General features: G+C 45.1%; 2 protein-coding genes across 7 annotated transcripts in view; one reads left to right on the top strand and one right to left on the bottom strand.

Annotated features, from left to right (window-relative positions):
* Arhgap22 (Rho GTPase activating protein 22) overlaps positions 1-4,162 on the top strand; it is a 154,321-nt gene extending 150,159 nt beyond the window's left edge. For all 4 annotated transcript variants that reach the window (XM_029469368.2, XM_029469369.2, XM_085828544.1 and 1 more), the window contains 2 exons: positions 801-1,674; positions 3,586-4,162. In XM_029469368.2, coding sequence (XP_029325228.1) covers positions 801-1,674; positions 3,586-3,814 — 1,103 coding nt within the window. In that variant the 3' untranslated portion in view covers positions 3,815-4,162. The remainder of the gene's footprint in view (positions 1-800; positions 1,675-3,585) is intronic.
* An 11,220-nt stretch (positions 4,163-15,382) lies between these two features.
* The window catches only part of Mapk8 (mitogen-activated protein kinase 8), a 74,061-nt gene continuing 68,622 nt past the window's right edge, over positions 15,383-20,821 (bottom strand). For 2 of the 3 annotated variants that reach the window (XM_029468851.2, XM_021181283.3), the window contains exons 11-12: positions 18,293-18,370; positions 15,383-16,905 (exon numbers count right to left, since the gene is read on the bottom strand). In XM_029468851.2, the coding sequence (XP_029324711.1) occupies positions 16,760-16,905; positions 18,293-18,370 (224 nt within the window). In that variant the 3' untranslated portion in view covers positions 15,383-16,759. Of the gene's footprint in view, positions 16,911-18,292; positions 18,371-20,821 lie in introns of all 3 variants that reach the window. The other variant, XM_021181284.3, reaches the window with a different exon arrangement.

Raw genomic sequence — 20,821 nt, forward strand, 5'->3', positions numbered from 1 at the left:
GTCTCAGTGGTTAAAAGCACTGTCTGTTCCTGCAGAGGTCCTGAGTTCAATCCCCAGCAACCACATGGTGCCTCCCAACCATCTATAATGGGATCTGATGTTCTCTTCTCTCACGTAGGTGCACATGCAGATAGAACACTCATATACATAAAAAAAAGCCTTTAAAAATTTTCATTTTTAAATGTGTATCAGTGTTTTGTCTGCATGTATGTCTATGTGTATCATGTGCATGCCTGGAGTCTGCTGAGGTTAGCAGAGGGCATTGGATCCCCTGGATCTAGAGTTATGAATGGTTGTGAGTCCCCATTTGAGTGCTGGGAATTGAACCCAGGTCCTCTGTAAGAACACCAAGTGTTCTTAACTGCTGAGCTCCCAAATAAGTAATTTTTTAAAAGGATGTGCGTGCATTTGTGTGTGTGTGTGTGTGTGTGTGTGTGTGTGTGTGTGTGTGTGTGTGAGTGTAAACTCTGTTCAATCATGTGTGGTGGATGGGCTGACTTACTGGCTTCTGATTTCCACTTGCATCCTGCCACCCATCATCCTGTGGCCTTGATGAGCATCGTGTGTGCATGGCACCTACCTCCCCCTAGGGTGAGCAGTGCTATGCTTCCTCCATGCTCAGGGGCTTGGTGGGCACAGTCCTGTGTGTGCTTGGTACTGGCTGGTATGCTGGATCTCATTCAGACACAGGTGAGGTGCCCTGCAGGACCAGGCATCCTGTGGCTGAGCTGTAGTTAGACCTGAGTGTGTTAGAGGCATGGGTATTGCCACTTGCAGCCAACCTCTCCCTTTTATCACAGGCACATCTCTGGTTCAGCATCTGATGACTGTCCTCATCCGCAAACATGGACAGCTTTTTGCTGCAACCTCCCTTGAAGAACCTGCTTCACCACATGGCACAGTAGAGTGGGGCTCTGAAGAGGTCACCAGGGATCACCGGGGTGAGCCTGGCAGCCCTGGCTTGCCCACACATAGGACTTCATCTCTGGATGGGCCAGCTGCAGCAGTGCTATCTAGAACTTCGCCGCCGCGCCTTGGCAGCCAAACTGGCCCCACAGCCACCAGCCCTGGGAAGAAGATGCACACTTTGCCTGGCTGGAAGTCTTCTTTTCGGCAGCAGGCGTCCCGGTCAGAGAGCCCCAAAGGGGTCAACTCATCCTTAGAGGTACCCATCATCTCCTCTGGCGGGAACTGGCTCATAAACGGGCTATCGTCTCTTCGCAGCCACCGTCGGGCCTCATCGGGGGACCGCCTTAAAGATTCAGGCTCAGCACAGAGACTCTCCACCTATGACAATGTGCCGCCATCTAGCCAATTTTCTAGCACTGCCAGTGTGGCCAGCACGTCATGGTCTGTAGCCTCGTCATCCCGAGAGGCCTCTGTCAGCAGCTGCACAGCCTGCCGGGCCAGCAATTCTTCTGCCTGCAGCTCCTTACACACCGAGTGGGCTCTTGAGCCCTCTCCTCTCCCCAGCAGCAGTGAGGGCCACCAGTCCCCGGACCTGGGCCACAGCCTGGATGAGCCATGTGTGGGCAGTGGCAGCAGTGAGCCCAATGACCCAGGCAGCCCCACACAGGCCCATGTTCGCCGCTGCCGGGCTCTCCAGGGCCAGGTGGCTGAGCTCAGGGCAGAGTTGTGTCAGCAGAGGACTGAGTACAAGAGGAGCCTGAAAAGGTAAAGGACCACGCTTATGCTGGCTGCTTGGAAAGCTGCAGGGGGCGGGGCTCAGAGCAGGCTCAGAGCAGCCCGCTTCCAGGGTGCCTTCCTTGGAAAATGGCACTAGCCTATTCAGGGTTGGGAGGGGGTGTACCCATCAGCTGGCAGGCCTCCACAAGGGAGAATGTCAATTTGTGTTTGTAGAACATGAGTCGGGAGCCAGGTGGCTCTCTGGGATACAGTGAGAACATAGCCTTGAATGACTGTATCACTGAAAGTGGCCACAGAGAAGGCTGCCCAGAGGCTGTCTAATGTGCAGACCAGCCTATCCCAGGTACCTATAGTAAGCCTAGTTATACAACGCTCCTTCCCTACACAGGATCTCCTTGGGAAGAATGGAGGGGAACAGTGAAGGCCCTTGAACCACTCTCAACTGACAGGGGCCGCATGGAAGGAGAGTTTGTAAGAGGATGGTCTCCAGCACAGGAAGGAAGGGGACTACGGTACCATGTCCCATCTAGCAGGCTTCTGGGAATAGGCTCTGTTGGCATACAGGGAGCTCACCCATTCTGCCTCCTGTTATCCAGTCGTTGCCCTTCCAGTATCTCCGTAAGAGGATCTTTTGTTTGTGAAAAACAGATAGATGCTGTGCTAGATACTGGGGACAGAGCTGTGTCCCAAACTCACCAGAATTCTGGGCCTGACTTGTATTTGGGATTACGAGGATGAGACAATACACAAGATTCATCAGAAATGCATGACGTGCTGGGGAGTGGATACAGGACAGGAGCCCTGGGGAGGGAAGAGGGCCTTCTCCGGAGAGGATAGGAAGGCCTGAGGGAGTGTGTGGGGGGTAGAAGAGCGTGCCTTGGAGCTCTGCTAGCCTTGAGCAGGGTAGTAAGGCAGGGGCTTCAGGCCTGGGTACTGCCTGGTCTTCTTCAGGGGACAGTGAGTGTGGAGGAACAGGTGGAGTGTTTCAAGGGCTTTGGCTCTCTATTGGAAAGCTTACTAGAGGTTTAGTAGGCACCAATTAGGAAGCGACAGGAGTCCAGGCCCGTGGGGTGGCATGGGCCACGGGGGCAACAGCAGAGGTGGGAGAAACAGAGTGTGGCACATGTTCTCAAGGTGGATTGGGTGGGCCTTGCTCTCTGATGAGCTGAGAAGAGCTCACCTGGCATAAAAGTCTTAGTGCTTGCTGTAGGGGAAGAGCTAGAAGCCGATGCTCACTGGAGAGGAGAACGAGGCGGGACAGAGCACGGCTTGAGGACGCTGTCAGGGGCTTCACAGCGGACTGTTCAGTTAGAGATGCTCATGGTCAGGCCAGGAGCTTACTAGGAGGGCTTAGCATCAAGAGACTGGACAAAGTCACTCTCACATAGAACAGACAGAGAGGGGAGGCCCAAGCAAGGAGAGGATAGCATGGAAGGGCTGGGGACAGAAGAGAAGCAAGCGAGACCTCAGTGCCATCCTCCACGAGGTCCCCTTTCTGGTAGTATGCTCACTGCTATGGTGAAGGGAGGTTACCTTCCTCTGAGCACTATATAGAAAGCAGCAGGAGATATGGGTAAGAGTATAAAAACATGAGTCAGGGACCTCTGCCCCCTCTTGCTAGTAAAAGGTGATTTTCCCCCCCTCACCAGGACAGTTGACAGGAGTGGAGCGACAAAACGCAATATCTAGTGAGGGCTCAGGGATACTGCTAGTCCCAGTGCTGGGCAGGAATCCTTATGGTGGCATTTCTGGGTCATAAACCCAAGGAAGGCAGCCTCCCTGGAGGGAGCCCCTATTGGCTTACAGCACTGAGCAAGAACCTTGAGATCCCTTCCTACAGCCCCCTCTCCATGTCCCTGACTTGGTCTCTTCCTGCTGTGACAGTACCCCCCACCCAGTAGCTGGAGTCTGAAAATCCCCCTCTTCTTGATTTTTAAGCATCGAGGAGGGCAGTGCTGACCTGCGAAAGCAGATGTCTCGGTTGGAAGAGGAGCTGGACCAGGAGAGGAAGAAGTACGCCATGCTGGAGATCAAGCTCCGGAACTCGGAGCGAGCACGGGAGGACGCGGAGCGCAGGAACCAGCTGCTGCAGAGGGAGATGGAGGAGTTCTTCTCCACCCTGGGGAGCTTGACTGCCGGGACCAAAGGGTCCAGAGCCCCGGAGTGAAAGGAGCAGAGGCACGCGTCTGTCTATGTCTGCTCACGTTTCCTGCAGGGCTGGCCACAGGCTGCAGAGGAAGCCAGAAGCTTCAAGTTTGGGCCAGGCCACCAGCAGGGCCATCTGCCTCCAAGTGCCAGATAGAGAGAGGGATCCTGACACCAGGATGGGGACGGTCAGGATCCCAGAGAGTCCAGGCAGGATCTGGATACTTTTCCAAACATACGGGTCCCAGGAGGGGTCAGAGGAGACGGTGCCAGGATCATGAGCATCCGCCTCTCATCCAGGAAGAGTCCTCAGTGGCCACCCAAAAGGATGGCACCTTGAGAGCCAGGCCACCAAGAACTTTATTAAACGTGCTCTGAAAGCATGGCGCCTGTCGCCAGCCTCATTCTTCATGTCTGTGCCGAGGGGAGTTTACCAGGTGCTAAGTTTCTTGGAAGGCGGATCATCCTCGGGTGTGGGTGGAGCTCCCTGAGGGTCTCAGCACTACTGTGGGGGAAGCCACCTCAGAGGCTCCTTTAACTCTCCCATCTCAGAGCCACTGTGGCTACTTCTTACCCTGCAGGGTCCTCTGCAACCTGCTTTCCTCTGCAGGGGCTCAGCTCTGCTTCCGGAGGGCTGGGTTTACAGAAGGCCAGAGCTGATTGGTCCTCTAGAGCCTGCCCACTTTGCAGGTCTGGGAGAAGGAGTGGGCCGGTAACTTCCAGGTCTACCTTAACTCCTTGAGACAGCTTCAGACCTTGAGTGACCCCTGCCCCACCCCCCACCCCCCCAGGCTTCAGGAAGCCCGGGCATATTCTGGTTGCTCTGATAAAATACCCGACAGAAACGTTTTAGGAAGGCCTTCAGCTGCTGCGGCATGAGAGCTAACCTAGCTGGAGCAATAGGAATCCGAGACAGCTGGTCTCACTGCATCCACTAGACTATGGATCTTCCTCTGGAAATGTCCTAGACAGGCCCAGAGGTGTCTCAGTGTCTCTTCTATGGATGTAAACCCAGTCAAACTGACAGTGAAAACTGGCCACTATACAGGCCCGGCTGTGAGAGGCCTGGCCTCTCCTTTCCCCCTTAAACAGTGACCTATGGTCCCTCTCTGTCTGTCTCTCTGTGTGTGTATGTAGGGGTGGTAGTGGTTAAGACGTCTTCAATGTATCCCAGTTACAGGTCACCATGCGTTAAAGGCATTAAGCCCCTAATGCCCACCTACCTGACTGACAACACCCGGGCAGCAGAATGGCCAGGGTTACAGTGCTATTAGTTAGCACTGGCTCCACCCCCCACCCCCCATGAAATTCAAGGCCAGCTGCCCCTACCCTCACCCTCAGTGGTAAGGCCAACTGACACCTGACCTCTGACTGTTCTTTGGAAGAGGACTGGAGATTTCCACAACTAGGATTACTCCCAAGGATGCTCCCAGCGTCAGAGGCCAGGGTCAGGGTGTCCCTGGGAGTCCCAAGAGGGCAGCAGAGATATAAGTGTATGTTATAGGGCACTGCTGCAGCCCGTTCCTTCCTCCCCCGTATTCAGAGAGGACAAGCTAACGTGACTGATTTCTCAGAACCTCTCACACGACAATTTAAAGATTACTCCTTATATCCTCTGTGACAGGGGAAACAGCCCTGAGAGGTTAGGTGGGACCACCAATTTATTCAAAACAACCCTGTTTTGTTCCCTCAGCACAGGTGTAGAACTCTGCTGAGTTGACTTAAAGAAAAAAAAAAAAAAAAGCCACCAGCTCATCAAAAGAGCTTCCAGGGCTTCACAGTAGGAAAAGAGAGTAAAGGCCAGCTGCCTGCCTGCCTGCCCCCTATAGGGAAGAGTTTGCTAGCCAACTCTGCCACCTGCTGGCAAACAGGGATGTAGGCATGTACAACTTTTAAGGATGCATCTCAGGTCTCTTCTCCCATTGTGCAATGCACTCTAGTGCCTAGACATCTGACTTCTGATGAGAGGCACTGACCATGAGGCTCATCCACAGTGGGTGCTCTGCCAGAACCTCTCAACCTTTCCTTCTCTTCCAAGCCTAAAGGTTCCAGCCATAATCATACTAGAATGAATGACCTCTCTTAAGTCAAACAGTGAATTGTGACTATGAACAGATGGGGAATGAGACTTTAATTGTAAAGAGGTATGAACTGGTAAAAATAATTTAAGATTCTAGCCAGGCTACTTTGAGACATGTTTTAAAATTTGTTTTTTTTTTTTGGGGGGGGTGGGTGGGTGGACAGATTGCTCACTGTTTAAGAGGTGAGGCCTTAGGGAAGGTTGTGTGACTTTCTTGAGGAAGACATAAACTCTATAGCTTAGTAAGTTTCTTGGGGGTTACTTCAGGAGGATGGGTAACAATGTCAGCCGTATCTGGAAAAGCCCACCTAGCATGGGCCAGGAGCTCCCTGCGAGTTGCTAGTTCTGCCAGTCTCCTTAAGCGTTTGCTACTTTTATAAATGTGGGGTATGGCCTTGAGACTCCGTCCTCGGCTTCCCCAGCCTCTTAAGGTTTAAGAGTCTTCTCACATGGTGTGGGACACATACCTTTAATCCTCCCACGCATAAGGCAGAGCCAGCGAGTTCTAGGCCAGCCAAGACTGAACACCAAACCCCGTCCTTTCCAGGCCAATGTTTCAACAGAAAGGAAATGGCTGTACAAGAGTTCCTGAGGTCCTTTGCCATGTACCCTTGAAGGGGACTTGAAGACTCTGGTCCTTTCTCTTTCTTTGCTTCATGGCCCATGGAGTTGGTTTTTACCATGTCCCCTACTATGCTACCTTGTCACAGGCCTGAAGCATCCTAGTTAACCAATCATGGCTGAACCTTTTTCCTATAAGCCTAAATATTTTCTCTGTAATTATCTAGAATATTTCACTATAGTGATGCAAAGCTGACCAAGGCAGATGGAAAGGACTGTCGTTGGTGATGGGCAGACCTGATGGGGTCAGATGGAGGGAGCAAGCAGGCAAGCTTTCATTCCACTGACATGAGCAGGCTTGAATTATACAAATTCTGCATTTTTGGCCACTGCATAGAGTGGGCATAAGTGGATGCAGGTATAGTAGTCAAGGACACTGGATGCTGGAAGGCTGGCCGAAGGTTGACGGGGAGGAAACCAAGGGGAGAATGCTGGCACATCCTTTTACATCCTTATGTGGATGGTGCTGCGAAGCAGGGTCTTAACATTTTATCGAGTCTTTGGGAATTTCAAATCATGTACCCCAATTCCACTCACTTCCCAGTCCTTCCATATCCATCCTTATAATCTCCTCTCCAAAAGAAAATAAAAAAAATTAAAGGTCAGAGAAGAAAAGCAAAACAACAAAAAACATGACCCTATCAAGCAGTTTTCTGTTGCACTATTTGCTCGTTTTCCCCACATTTCCCATATTCATTCATGGCATTGCAAGTTGTGTATCCTTTTGCCCAAAGAGCTCTACTTGCTAATGTTCATTGCCATGAGCCATTAGTCTAGTTCAAAGCCTCTGGCTTCTGCTACACCAGCAATATTGAACCCCCACAGACTCTTGGATATTCGGCTGAGTCGTGGAGTCCTGCAGCTTTGGTTCTGCAGGACTGGCTCCTTCACAGGCTCCAGCAGTCCATAGATAAAGTAGATGTTGGGGTGGGTGAATTCATAAGCCCTGGGCCTGGATGGTAGCTGAGTAGGTCAGCCCAATAGCATCCCCCCTACTTCCCAGCAGGTCTATTTAAAGACAGCAATTAACAAGGTCTGGTGGCATACTGCTGACATGAGAACAATGGAGGTGAACCTTTGACAGACTGTATGGGTGTCAGCAAAGGCTAGAGGAATGGAGAAGCTGGCCTGAGGACAAGCCGGATGAATGCACTCTGCTGCCTCCTGGGGCCCTGGGAAAGGAGGGAGGCACTCACTCACCTTAGCACTCTGTGAAGAGGAAGTACTTGGCCACAGTACCTTCTCAAGCCCACCCAGAGCAGGGCCTACTGACTGGCAGCTGAGATGGCTGTGGTGGCATCTGACACCTGTCTCCAGACAATTGGGAATTTCATTTTGGAGTCAGATTTGAAAGATCATAGCCTAGCCTTGCCAATCCTCAAGTTGTAAATCACAACCCTGTCCTCACCCAAGTGGTGAGTTCTCAAGGCTGGCCCCAGTCCAGGTCAGTAGGGGCTACAAACTGCCCTGCAGAGTTGAGGCTCCCCAGCCACCATCCCACTCCCCATTTAGTTTCTGGTGTCTCTTGGTCCAGTGCTGGAAACAAGGGGTAGGATCCACGTGATGTGATGTGGGGCTTGGGAATGCCTAGTCTTGGCTCTGCTGCGCTGTGAGGGTGAGTGCTGGGTGTTAGACGCTCTTTCCAGCGCATCCTAGGAAAGAGAAGTAGCATTTATTTGCTGCATATCCTATTCTTCTGAGTGTGCATTTCCCTAAGACCTGGCTGCTGTTTGAACATTAGAGTGACTGTAGCTAGCCGAACTGTTATGACCTCTACAGATTGAACCTCTAGCTGAGAGTTAAGAGACAACTATTTGCCAAAGGTGCCTTACATACTGCTCCACCTGTGTGGACAATGAGCCTTTACAGTGACCTATGCCTCCTTGTTTTATGAGAAAAGAGAGCAGGGAGAAGGCAAGCCATTTACCAAGACTAGAGGCTAGGTCCAATTTTGGGCATTTTACATTCCCATTACTGCAGTAACCTTATACTGTATGCAGTGACTTGTGCAACATGTCGAGAAATATAAACACTGCGGTCAAAAGTCCTAGTCATGGGCTTAAACAGCATTTGCATGCTAAGTGTCTACACCAGGCTCTCCCTTCCCAGGGCATTAAGGGGCAGGGTATATGTGCTCTATCAATAGAGCACAGGCTGTCATCAACTAACACATGAACATGGTGCCTCCTTCATTACCTGTGCAGAAGGGAGAATGAAGTGAGCAAGCATGAGGGCAAAACATACAGACTGATGGCTAGCGTCTGTGACTCAAACATCCTACAGAGATGGGAGGTGGAGACAGGGCCTGAAGCCCTCAAGTCAGCTAGCCCTGAGCATCCAGTACAGGTACAGAAACAGATCGTGCTTCAGCAAACAGGTGAGAACTAACCTCTGAACGCTGTCCTTTCACACCCCCACACCCCTTTTTTCTTTTTAAGATTTATTATTATATCTAAGTACACTGTAGCGGTCTTCAGATGCACCAAGAGGGCATAGATCTCATTATGGGTGGTTGTGAGCCACCAGGTGGTTGCTGAGATTTGAACTCAGGACCTTCAGAAGAGCAGTCAGTACTCTTACCCGTTGAACCATCTCGCCAGCCCCCTCCCCCCTTTTCTCTCTTCTCTTCTCTTTTTTTCCTTTTTTTTTTCTAGGCCAAGAGGTTTATTGGGGAAGGGGGAGAGTGAAAGACATGAGAGAGAAACAGGCAGAGACAATAGACAGAGCATCAGAGCCAGAGACCAAACAAGAGAGAGGGAGAACAGAAGTTTAGAAAGAGGTCCCCTTTTTTTCCTTTCTTTTTGGCTTTTTTTCTTTTTTCTTTTTCCTGGCGCCGATTTCTCCAGCCTTGGCTGTTTTTTGTTTTGTTTTTGTTTTTTTTGTTTTAAGTTAGCAAGAATTATGCAATCATATTATATGACTTCCTGGGGAGATATGGACACCCATTTATCCCAGATAGGGCACTCCCAGATCAAAGATTTAACCTCACCCAAGTCCAGATCTCAATGATTTTAACTGAGGCAACTAAGAGGCAGCTACCCGATGGATCCGTCCCAATCAACTGTTCTCCACCAGGGAATGTTAGTCACTCCCCTCTTAGGGGCTTGGGTTACACTGCTGTGATTTAAAGATGGCAAAGGCTATGCCATTTCTGGAGGACAGATCTCTGTAAGAGGCAATAATCAGAGGCTTACAGAGGAGAACGATTGCCTCTGGGCAAGTGAGGGTGTGCATGGCACACTCAGGATAGAACAGAATACAACGTGGGTAGACTGGCTGACAAGAGGCCTGGTGGGAAAGACACAAGAAAATAACATAACACACTGCAATCCTTAATGAAAATGTAAAACAAAGAATTGGTCTTTGGAAGTTGATCATGAGGTACATCTCTCAAGGGATTCTTACCGACCAGGTGCAGTTTGGGAGGGTGGGGTATGGAGAAGGCAGCTCAGGGTTTAGCATACAGTCATTCTGGAGCACACAAAATGCCTTCCTTTAGTGTCAGCATTTCTCTACCATGCAACTTCCATTTCTTCCCAGGTTACACTTATTTACATAAGCACCCACACAACCAGCACACATCTAGAGAGTCCCCATGCTTGGCAATGCAGAAGCACAGCACATTTCAATGTGCCTATCTCGCCAAGATCTGGTTTTGCCAGGGAACACATGCACTTTGGCTTCTCCCTTTTGGTCCATTCTCATCTGCATGGCTCTTTCCACTTCTTGGCCAGTTTTCACAAGTACCTGTCCAGGGAACTTGGGCATTCTCATGCACGTTACTAGGAAGCTTTTCCTTTCCTTCTGTTCAAAGTGATCTGGAATGCTATGGGGCCACGATAAGCAGATGTCACAGGCCTCATGCAGACAGAAAACTGGAGAAATCTAGAGGTAGGTTGGATGCAAGTCAACTGTCCCATTCTTCCTATGACATGCCCTCTGCCATAGACCCTGCAAACAGGAGAGGTACAAATACTAAGATGCACTGGGTAGAGACCCACTGTAATGAATGCTCCTCAGAAGTACAGGGCCCAGAACACCATCCAGCTCCCCAAGCTGACTAAGCTCAGCAACATGCTTAAGTGAGCCCTCTTTCCCACCTTACTGCTCTCAACAAGGCACTTGGCTTCCATGCTTACATGTTCCATGTTCCCACCTCTAGCCTGGACTGGATTTGTTCTCACTGCAGTGATCCTAAGATAACGTCTCATCATCTCACACTCTGCACTGGGTTCTGACTATCCAGAGCAGCAGTTCTCAACTGGGCCCGGAACCACCTTTCACAGGAGTTGCATATTAGCCTGCACATCAGGTATATATGATGATTCATAACAATAGCAAAATCAGTTACTAACTAGCAACAAAAATAACTTTATGGTTGGGGTCACCACAACCTGAGGGACTGTATTTAAAGGTGCACAGCATTAGGAAGGTTGAGAGCTGCTGCTCTAGAGGATGAAGCAGGCCCTCCTGTTCTGTGTTCTTTCTCAGTGTTCCAATTTGGAACCTCAGCTTTCCTGTCAGGAAGACTATTTGTACACCTGTGCCTGGCCTGTCTGCCCTCATCGCCACCCAGGCACTTACTTTTAAACCTGTACCTTTTCCTTTTGTTTAGAATACCCTTCCTCTTCAGAAGTCTTCTCACAGAAAGATGCACCTTCTTGAACCTGCCTGTTTTCCTCCGCAGTCTTGGTTCTCCTCCCTCTCCCTCCCCCCTTCCCTTCTTGATTCCTCGAATTCTACTTTCTAGCAGAGTCTCAACAGCATGCTTTCTTTAACTGATGAAATAAAACTTGTATGGAAACCTAACATCTTTAAAGCATATTTGAAAGTTAACTTATTTTCTAGTAGGATCAACCCCTGGTATATAAGCTTAAATAGCTTTAAAAAAAAAAAATAACCTAAGGGGCTGGTGAGATGGCTCAGTGGGTAAGAGCACCCGACTGCTCTTCCAAAGGTCTGGAGTTCAAATCCCAGCAACCACATGGTGGCTCACAACCATCCGTGATGAGATCTGACTCCCTCTTCTGGAGTGTCTGAAGAAAACTACAGTGTACTTACATGTAATAAATAAATAAATAAATAAATCTTTAAAAAAAAAATAAAATAAAAAAATAACCTAAAATCAATACAAGTAAATCACAGATTTTGAGAAAAACAAAAAACCCCAAAAAACAACAAAAAAAAACTTTAAAAAATGCAGCACCTGTATTAGCCACACAAGGAACTCCACTTTATGACTGAGTGGGAGCCTTGATCACTCAATTCAAAATCAGGTTGAGGTTAACCTTCTGGTTCAAGCTCTGCTACTCTATCTCGCTACCTATGACAGTAGCAGGACAGCAGGCACCAGCTCAGCAATCTCATGGCTGCCAAGGCAGCAGGTACAGGCAGCAAATGGCTTCAGTGTTAGTGTACGCAGAGGCAGGGGAGGATGGCATGGGTACAAAGGCTGTGTGGACAGAAGCCAGGCAAGATGGAAGAACGCCATCCCATCGGCTGGGTTAGCACTTAGAGGGACCCTGTACACCTTCATGCAGCTCACCCATTAGCAGTGATGAGAACCTGTGGACAGAACAGATACAACTGGCTCCATGTTCAAACTTCCTGCTTTTTTTTTTTTTTTTTTTTTTTGACAGACTCAGGTCTGATACTGATTTTTGCCAATTGGCCATGATGGCTGCTGTTTCATGCAGTTACTAGGTCAAAGGGCACTGAAGCAAAGTTTCTTTCTTAAAGTTCCTCTAGTGATTTGAAACATAAGAACAGTAAGCCTAGATCAAGCCATACACCAGCAGTTAAAGCCGGGATGACAATGTGTATAAAATCCAAACCTAAGACACCTGCCCTACTAACAACCTTACCTCAGTCCACAGGAAACCCTAAAACCACCAGGAAAAAAACCCCACAATTTTGTTTTGCTTTCAATGAAGAACTCTTTCTTTCATACCACTTTTTCTTTTTTATTTAAAATATTATAACCAATTGACATACTAGATAACACTGTTACACCCAGTGGTGCATGTTGAATGACTAGGGCATGAACGAGTAAACCACAGTAATGATCCCAGCATGCCCTACAAAGTGCCCCATTTGTTTTGTCTAGAGAGGAGAATAGAGGAGAGCACACGGAAGGGGTGGGATGAAGAAGGAATGACATGTACAGGGAAAGAGAAAAAAAATCTAATTATCATCCTCTGTTTTGAGGTTTAAAACCTTATTAACAGGGTAAACCGTAATGAGAAAATAGACATCACAGTCCAGGCAGACAGCTACTTCAGTTTAACTTCATCATTCCGCTATAAGATTAACAGCTTCTCAAAAATATACCAAATATTGGGCCTACAAAAGTAATTTATTTCTTCGTAAAATTTACTAAGATTTTCTCCTTCTGTAAAATGTAAAGCATGGACTGATATCTCGAGCAGGTTTCTTACAAAAACAGTGATGATGTCAATAAGCATATGCAGCACAATTCCCCAGACACAGTGGAAGACTACACGGGACTGTCTCTTACTGACGCAAGGTTTGCACTTCACATGCTTACTGGTGTTTTGTGAACAGTGGCTAGAAAGTATTCAACGCACATTTATAATTTACACTCAGTAAAGGTCGAACAGTAAGGGCTACAGCTTACTTGGGAAAGCATAGAAAATCAGTGTGAGGTAGTTCAATAAAAACCTAGTTTAATTTTAAGTCATTGTGAGAATAGGACATTGTGCAAAACTAATCCACAGGTAATATTTCTCAGGAGTTTCAGTAATGAAGAGAATCTAAACCAGAAGTGCCCAGAAAGTTGCTTATTAGACTCCCCTTAAAAGCACTTTGCCTAAGAGCAGTTACTTTGAAATTAATTAGGACACAATTTTCCTATCTTACCCCAAACCACACATTTCTGCTTCAATGCCCTTATCTCTTTCATCTTTCTTTCGTTCGATTAGGACAAATGTGCCTCCTGTGGTTCACAGGAAACACCCAAGAGATCAGTAGAAACACAATGCACACTAGAATATGCACACTAGAATGCAACAAGCCACGAGGCAATGCTGAAGAGGGCTACGGGTGAGAGACGGTGCTGGGTATTCTACTCACTGGTGAGACTCACTGGGGTCATGGGGCATCATGCATCCACTCTACACTAATGAGTGACTAATCAACAACACTCACAAACTACAACAGTATTTCTGAAAATATACTATGATGTTGGTTTGTTTTTTTTCTCAATCTCAAAATGCTGTGCAGGCTAGTGCTGAGGCAACACTGATGGTTGTCTTCATGTGTGCGGCAGAAACTGGCCAATAATGTAAACCAAATTCTTTTCGTAACTCAGGAAACAGCTTCCCTTGCCTACTGCTCATCCTATCCTTCAGTGTCCTTTCTACCTCCAAGTCTTAGGGTAACAAAGTGAGATGAGCTCAGAACTGAGGGATATAGGCTGACAGGCAAGCTTTGTACACAAGCAGCTTCTCTGTATTGGCGGGGACTACTGTTCCTCTTACTAGCCAGGTGTGAACACACCGGGCCTTTGCTTCTGGTGTGCACTCTTCTGAGATTTGGCAATCAGCAGCATGGCATGACACAGTAAAAACCACTTAAGCAAATAGCATTAAAGAGTGAGATGCTCTATGTATAACAAAGCAATCCCAACAGCATGCTCATCTTACAGATGGTCACTATGTGTTAGTGGGTATGAGAACTGTAACCAGGAAGACATGTAGGAAGAATAAGGCTCTCTTTCCTAAACCATCAAGTGGAATGCTAATTCTCAGCTAAACAACTTTTAGATAGTAAGACAATGGGTATCATAAGTATATATAATTGAAAAGTCAAATTATAGGGTGGTTTAATAGGTACTGATAGACAGAAATGTTATTTGTAATTTCTTAAAAAAATACTTAAGATGCTTTAAGACTCTAAAAGTACCAGTAGGATTTATGTTAAAAGATTTAAACACAGTGGTGTGTGTGTGTGTGTGTGTGTGTGTGTGTGTGTGTGTATAGTGTGTGTGTGTGTGTATACAGTGGATCTTAATGTGTGGGGCACATGTTTAACAAACAGACCTTGCTTTTAGGTATACTCTGTTAGGTATTTCAGCTTACATTAAGCATTGCAAGCTTGTTTTTTTAAATTCAACTGAAACATGATTGCTGGCAAGTGGGAGCTGGCAATTACAACAGATGAGACAATCAAACAACTAGCATTCCTTACTTAACCGAAATCTGAATGAAGAAGATGGCTTCTCAGCAATCAAACACAAACACAGAAAACTAACTACAGCATATCAGTGGGTAAGTGCAATAGTGACACATTTTATCAAGGCAAAACCAAAACCAGTTAGATGCAAAACTAATATAAAATAAGAACACACTCATGCTCCAATTTCTGCTAAAATCCTGACTTAAACCTTATATTTCTAGAACCCAAGAGGCGTAACAGTCTCAAATTCATACTTGTATAATAAAATAAACGCACCATGTTGTACATATAGAAAAGGAATCACTAAAAGATGGGAGGCTAGAAATCATGATAAACTTGCTATGTTTAAAAAGGTAATATCTTAATCTTAAGTATTGCACATTAACAATGACTTAAAATAGCTTATTTGAAAGTAATTATACACTAAATGTTTTTAAAAAGCAACCAAAAAAAAAAAAAAGATCCAAAAAACAAAACAAAACCAAAACAAAAAAACCTGCTAAGCAACCTTTCAGAAATCTGCCAAGCTGTGCCTGCTCTTACTCCTGTTGATTGTGAGCTCCAAGGGGCTCCGGGCTCCTTCCTACAACCTTGCAGCTCATGAAGAAAACATTTCCCAGTTCATTACATGAAATCCCTCTTGTTCCAGATAATACCAAAGGTGCCTGGGCATTATAGACATCATTTCAGAAATAATGAGACCTTGATGACATTTTACTTAGGAAAATTCAGTTACAGAGAAAGGATTCTGCAGATATAAAATGTAAACAGTTAACACACACTTGTCAGGAGCAGCACCATTCTTACACTACTCAACGTCCACACTGGAAATCAGATATAAAAAAATCAAAGACTCAGATTAAAGAACCACCACTATGCCTGCTCTGCTCACTGTGAAGAAACAGTCCTTAGAAAATGACATCCTACATATGGCTGTGTGCTACTATTTTCAGATGAACGGCATATTGCTCATTTAAAAGTCACCTACACAAGTTTAAGTAGGCTTTGGAACCTCCTGACAGCTAGTAGAAACAGGATAATGCTACAGGTAGAATCAAATGGCCAGAAACACCACAAACTGGTGCTCAACAGACTGACCCGCTAAGGAACAGGAACTGGGAAAGGCCAGAGGCCAGAAGCTGTACAACAGGGAAAGTCCAGGCTCTTGCCAGGACCTACAGCCTGAGGAGATTAACTCAGTGTATACAGAAGCAGGCTCATAGCTAGGACAGGGGAAGCATCTGTTGATCTCCACTGAAATGTATATTCATGAAGTATCCTCTTAACTTTGTGTGATCAAAGCTTTAAGCATGCCACAGATGATCAGAATATACCACATTCCTTAATTTAAGTTTTCGTTGGGTTGGTGTAGGGAGATTCAAAATGTAGAAGGATGTGCCCAGCATCTTTAAAGACATGCTCTGAGTTATTCTGCCATTTAGATAAGATGTTTGCTAAAATTTAGGTAAGGTTGCCTACCAATTGTTTTAACTAAGTTGGGATTGGCAAGTAGCAAATATTGGAGGTTTCTTGATGCGTTCATCATTTACAGTAGTTATTCCTGAATATAACTGGCTACAGGTTATTTTCCCTTATTCCTCTGGGGTTATTTCATTGATAAGCACATAACCCTGAAGGATAGCATCATGAACAAACATCTGAAATAAATTCTAATAAAAAACTTATAAACATCTTAAATAATTCATGATATATGCAAGTCACCACATAATAGTTGCTTTGATAAACAAAAATCTTACAAATTCAGTAAAAAAATCAGCAGCATAAGATAAAGCAAATATGCAAAATTTAAACCATGATAAAATAATTAGGTTTACATTATACAGTTAATTACAGCAAAAATACAATACAGTTTTGTTGCTGTTTAAAAACACAACTTAAGTTTTAAATTACAACACTTGAAATTAAAAAAAATAAACTACTTTACTACAAAATGAATTCTACATTTTCTGAAAAATCACTCAAAAATATGCCCACTGAATTGTTTTTAAAGCAGTTCTATCAATGACTAACCAATTCCCCACCCCTCCCACCCACCCAAGGCCCAAGTAGTCATCTACAGCAGCCCAGAGGTCCAGCTGATGCTTCTAGACTGCTGTCTGTATCCGAGGCCAAAGTCGGATCTGTGGACATTGAAGACATGTCATTGACAGACGGCGAAGACGATGGATGCTGAGAGCCATTGATCATTGCTGCACCTGTGCTATGAGAAACAAAACAGCAAACCAGTTGCAGAGAGAGTTGCAGACCGGGCTGCCTGGACTGTGCTGCCTACCTTCAGTGTCTATAGACTTCTCCTGGGCTTACGGGTTGCTGAATCGTATTGAACCCAACACTAATGTTCTCTTATGCACACAAACTACGAAGGGAGAATTGTGAAAATGTCTAGAAACCTATACTTGTTTTCCTTTCCATAATGCATTTTTAGTTTAAGACAAGAAGTTAAAATCCAAGTAACATGGAGAATGGCCCTACAGCAAGATCCATAAATGGGTGTCAGGGTGTGTTCCAAAAGAGTTGAGAGTACATATAAAACTGCTTACACTTCATTTTGTTGGAGAGAAGATCTCTAATATCCAAGTAACTAAAAACAGTCTGAGAACTAAAATAGTATAAAAAATTACTTTTGATAGTCTCACAAAAACCACAGTGTTCAAGTGATACTCCTGGTCCATCTTACAAAGCAGAAGCCAACACAAAAGAACAGCATCTTAAAAAAAAAAAAAAAAAAAAAAGCCGGGCGTGGTGGCTCACACCTTTAGTCCCAGCACTTGGGAGGCAGAGGCAGGCGGAGTTTGAGGCCAGCCTGGTCTACAAAGTGAGTTCCAGGACAGCCAGGGCTACACAGAGAAACCCTGTCTCGGAAAACCAAAAAAAAAAAAAAAAAAAAAAAAGACCAGCTTTCATGCATTTAAAAATGAAAGAGCTCAAAAACCAGGAAAACCTTATGGAGAGAGAGACAGAAACCCTTGTAAGGGGTCAGCCTCATTCAGAGGAAGAACGTGTCAAAGCAGCTCAACAAGATGTAGCGACTTTCAAGCCATACGCTCACTCAATAGGGGTCATTTAGAACTAAGTACAAGAACTTAAGTCCTCAAAAATACATATACAGAACAAAAACAGTGTGTAGTGCTCAGGGCCCCAAGATGCTAAAGCCGAGCAGGTAGGACTCTGCTGACGCACTTGTCCCCTTTCTGTACAGCGATGAGCAGAACACTGAGAGACAAGAGGTCCTCAGAAGCTTGTATTCAAGTGTGACTAATGTACTAAAAAGAACGTCAGAACGTGATGGCACACATAGCAAATTTTGTGGTGAGGTTTTTATCTATTCCAACTGAAGACTTTTCAACGCAGAGAATAAGGAACTCTAAGGGATGTTTTCTTATTTAAAGACATGGCTGGGGTGTCAATGAAAACTGGGTTTAAATCAGCAAATGCATCAAGACAATAGTGTGTCATGGCTTTGAAATTTAACAACCAAACTGAGTGAGCATGGGAAGAACTGCAGATTCCAGGCCTCTCAAGATTATAACACAAGATGCAAGGCACAATCACAAGCATAACCAGGTTTATATTGTAACCAACCTAAAGGAGACGGCTGCCCTCTTATGACTCCATTCTTAGTTCGTTCCTCCAAATCCATTACCTCCTTGTATATCAGTTCTGAAAGAGAAGAGGAAGAGTGACTCTCAGGCGTGTGCACTTAAGTCAAAGCTTCCATCTGTTAGGTGCATCAAGCTGGGTTCTTGCAATGATAGCAATGGCAGAGGATCTGAGTGTCAGCTTCAGACTCATAGGTGTTAGCAATTAATTCACTGATCTTCAACCACAGATAGATGTTGATAGAAAGCTAAGCTCTCTGCTCTAACTGTCCCAGCTGGTTAAAGGGCAGCTGTTGTCAGAAGCCAGCCCCTGCCTTGAGTGTATCAGCCACACAGCACTCTGCCTTACAGACCCTTGTCTAATTCTGTCAAAGTGAGGCCTGAGGTCAGTATCTTCCTTCTACTTCCTGGGTTCTGTCCTAATTCAACAAGGCTGCAATTAGAAAGATTTATAACCAAAGCAGCATTTACAATTAGAATGGGACAGAAGGGCATTTTTACTGAAGGAAAAGCAGCAGCAGCTTCAGATCCTTCCAAGTAGCCTACAGCAGGTGTCAGCATCAACACCCCTTCCTAGGACTCATGGATTCCAGCAGGTCATTGCACGACAGATTTGACTGAGGAAAGACATAGGGCATGATGCTCTTGCTTGTGATTCTGACTCGTTTGGTATCATTATCTATCACTTTTGAGTCATATACTTTGAAAAATTACATAAAAGTAATTCTGTGAAAAACATCTGTATAATTCCTGAAGTTCAAGGTATTTTTGTTTTGTTTTGTTTATGTAGTATCCTTTGCTGGAGACCAGGCATGGATGGCACATACCTGTAATCCTAGTACCTGGGAGACTGAGGCAGGAAGATCACAAGTTTGATGCTAGTCTGGGATACACACATACTTCTATTTCAATATTAAAAGCATTATCAAAAAGCTGAATACTAAGAACCAATCAACTACCTAACCAATAGATAAAAAATTTTTTTCATCCGAACAGAAAATTATCAAAAGAATACAAATGGACAATAAATGTATGAAAAAGTAATTAACACACAAAAATAGTACCAAGATTCTATCCAACATCAATCGAAATGGCTACCATCTATCAAGAAAGCCAAAAGTAACGAATGCTGGTAAAGATGTGGAGAAAAAAAAGGAAGCTTCATACATATTAGAGTAAAAATGTAAATTATAATAGTCACTATAGAGATTACTGGTTCCTGAAAAAAACCTAAAAAGCAGAATTCCATTAAAGGCACCTAAGGCAGACAATAGCAGAGCTATCTGCACACCCATTTCTATTGTGGTACTAGCCACAGCAGTAAATACACTATTAGTGTAGATGGCCATCAACAACAACAACAAAAAGCATGGAGAAAATGTGGTAAGGTTGGGTATGGTGGCACAGTCTTTAGTCTCAGCACTCTAGAAGCAGGTAGTGCTGGGGAAGTTTGGCATTAGTCTGCACTACATAGGGAGTTCCAGGCCAGCCAGGCAGACCTAGCTTTTTTGAGATCCTGTCTCCAACAACAACAACAACAACAACAACAACAACAACAACAACAAGTGGTTTATGTGTATGCAAATTAGTTTTAGCCAGCTATAAAGTAGAATGAAATTATGTCATTTGCCAGAAAAATGGATAGAACTAGAGATTATCAAGTTAAATAAAATAAATTTGACTCAGAAAGATAAATATTGCATGTTTTCTTTCCAATGTGGAACCTGGGTTTGACAATATTAACATACACGACACAAATACATAGAAGGGTTGATTAGGAGGTGAAAAGGGACCAGAGAGAAAATAAGGGAGGCCATGAGAGAGTAACAGGAGGTTGGCACAAACAATGTAGAGGTGATGTCCATATCTGAAGATGTTATAGTGAAACCTGTTACACTGTACACTGAAATAATAAAAAGCATATTTATGTATGACCATATTAATAAAATAGAAAAAACTAGATCTGATGTTCAAAGATGATAAATTAAGCCACTCTACTGGCTAGAGTGGTTGTGGATTAATACTCTTGTATCATGCTGACAGAAGCACAAACTACAATTTATTTAATAAAAAATCAGGAAGTAACTAAAATTTAAAATTTGGTCCAGCATATAAGCTTTTTGGACTACTGTCTCAATTCTATGAAATACGTGCACATAAACACATGGCCACAGTAACAGACTGTGTGAGGGTCCACCTTCAGTGCTTCTCACAAGGGAGCTATCCGGATATGGACTGGGACACAAGCTTCCCTATAGCTCACCACTTGCCAGCTATTAAAGTGTGACGTTAGACCCAATAGGGTCTGTCATCTTCAAGATATCTGGATACATCAACAAACAGGTGTGTACGGTACACTGAGAATACAAGCACCAGCCATCTTGTAGATGGGACACCCCAAACATGGATAGAACTAGAGATTATCAAGTTAAATAAAATAAATTTGACTCAGAAAGATAAATATTGCATGTTTTCTTTCCAATGTGGAACCTGGGTTTGACAATATTAACAT

Source organism: Mus caroli, unplaced genomic scaffold (assembly GCF_978045245.1).
Source record: "Mus caroli unplaced genomic scaffold, Mus_caroli_1 scaffold_12, whole genome shotgun sequence".
NCBI classification, from domain to species: domain Eukaryota; kingdom Metazoa; phylum Chordata; class Mammalia; order Rodentia; family Muridae; genus Mus; species Mus caroli.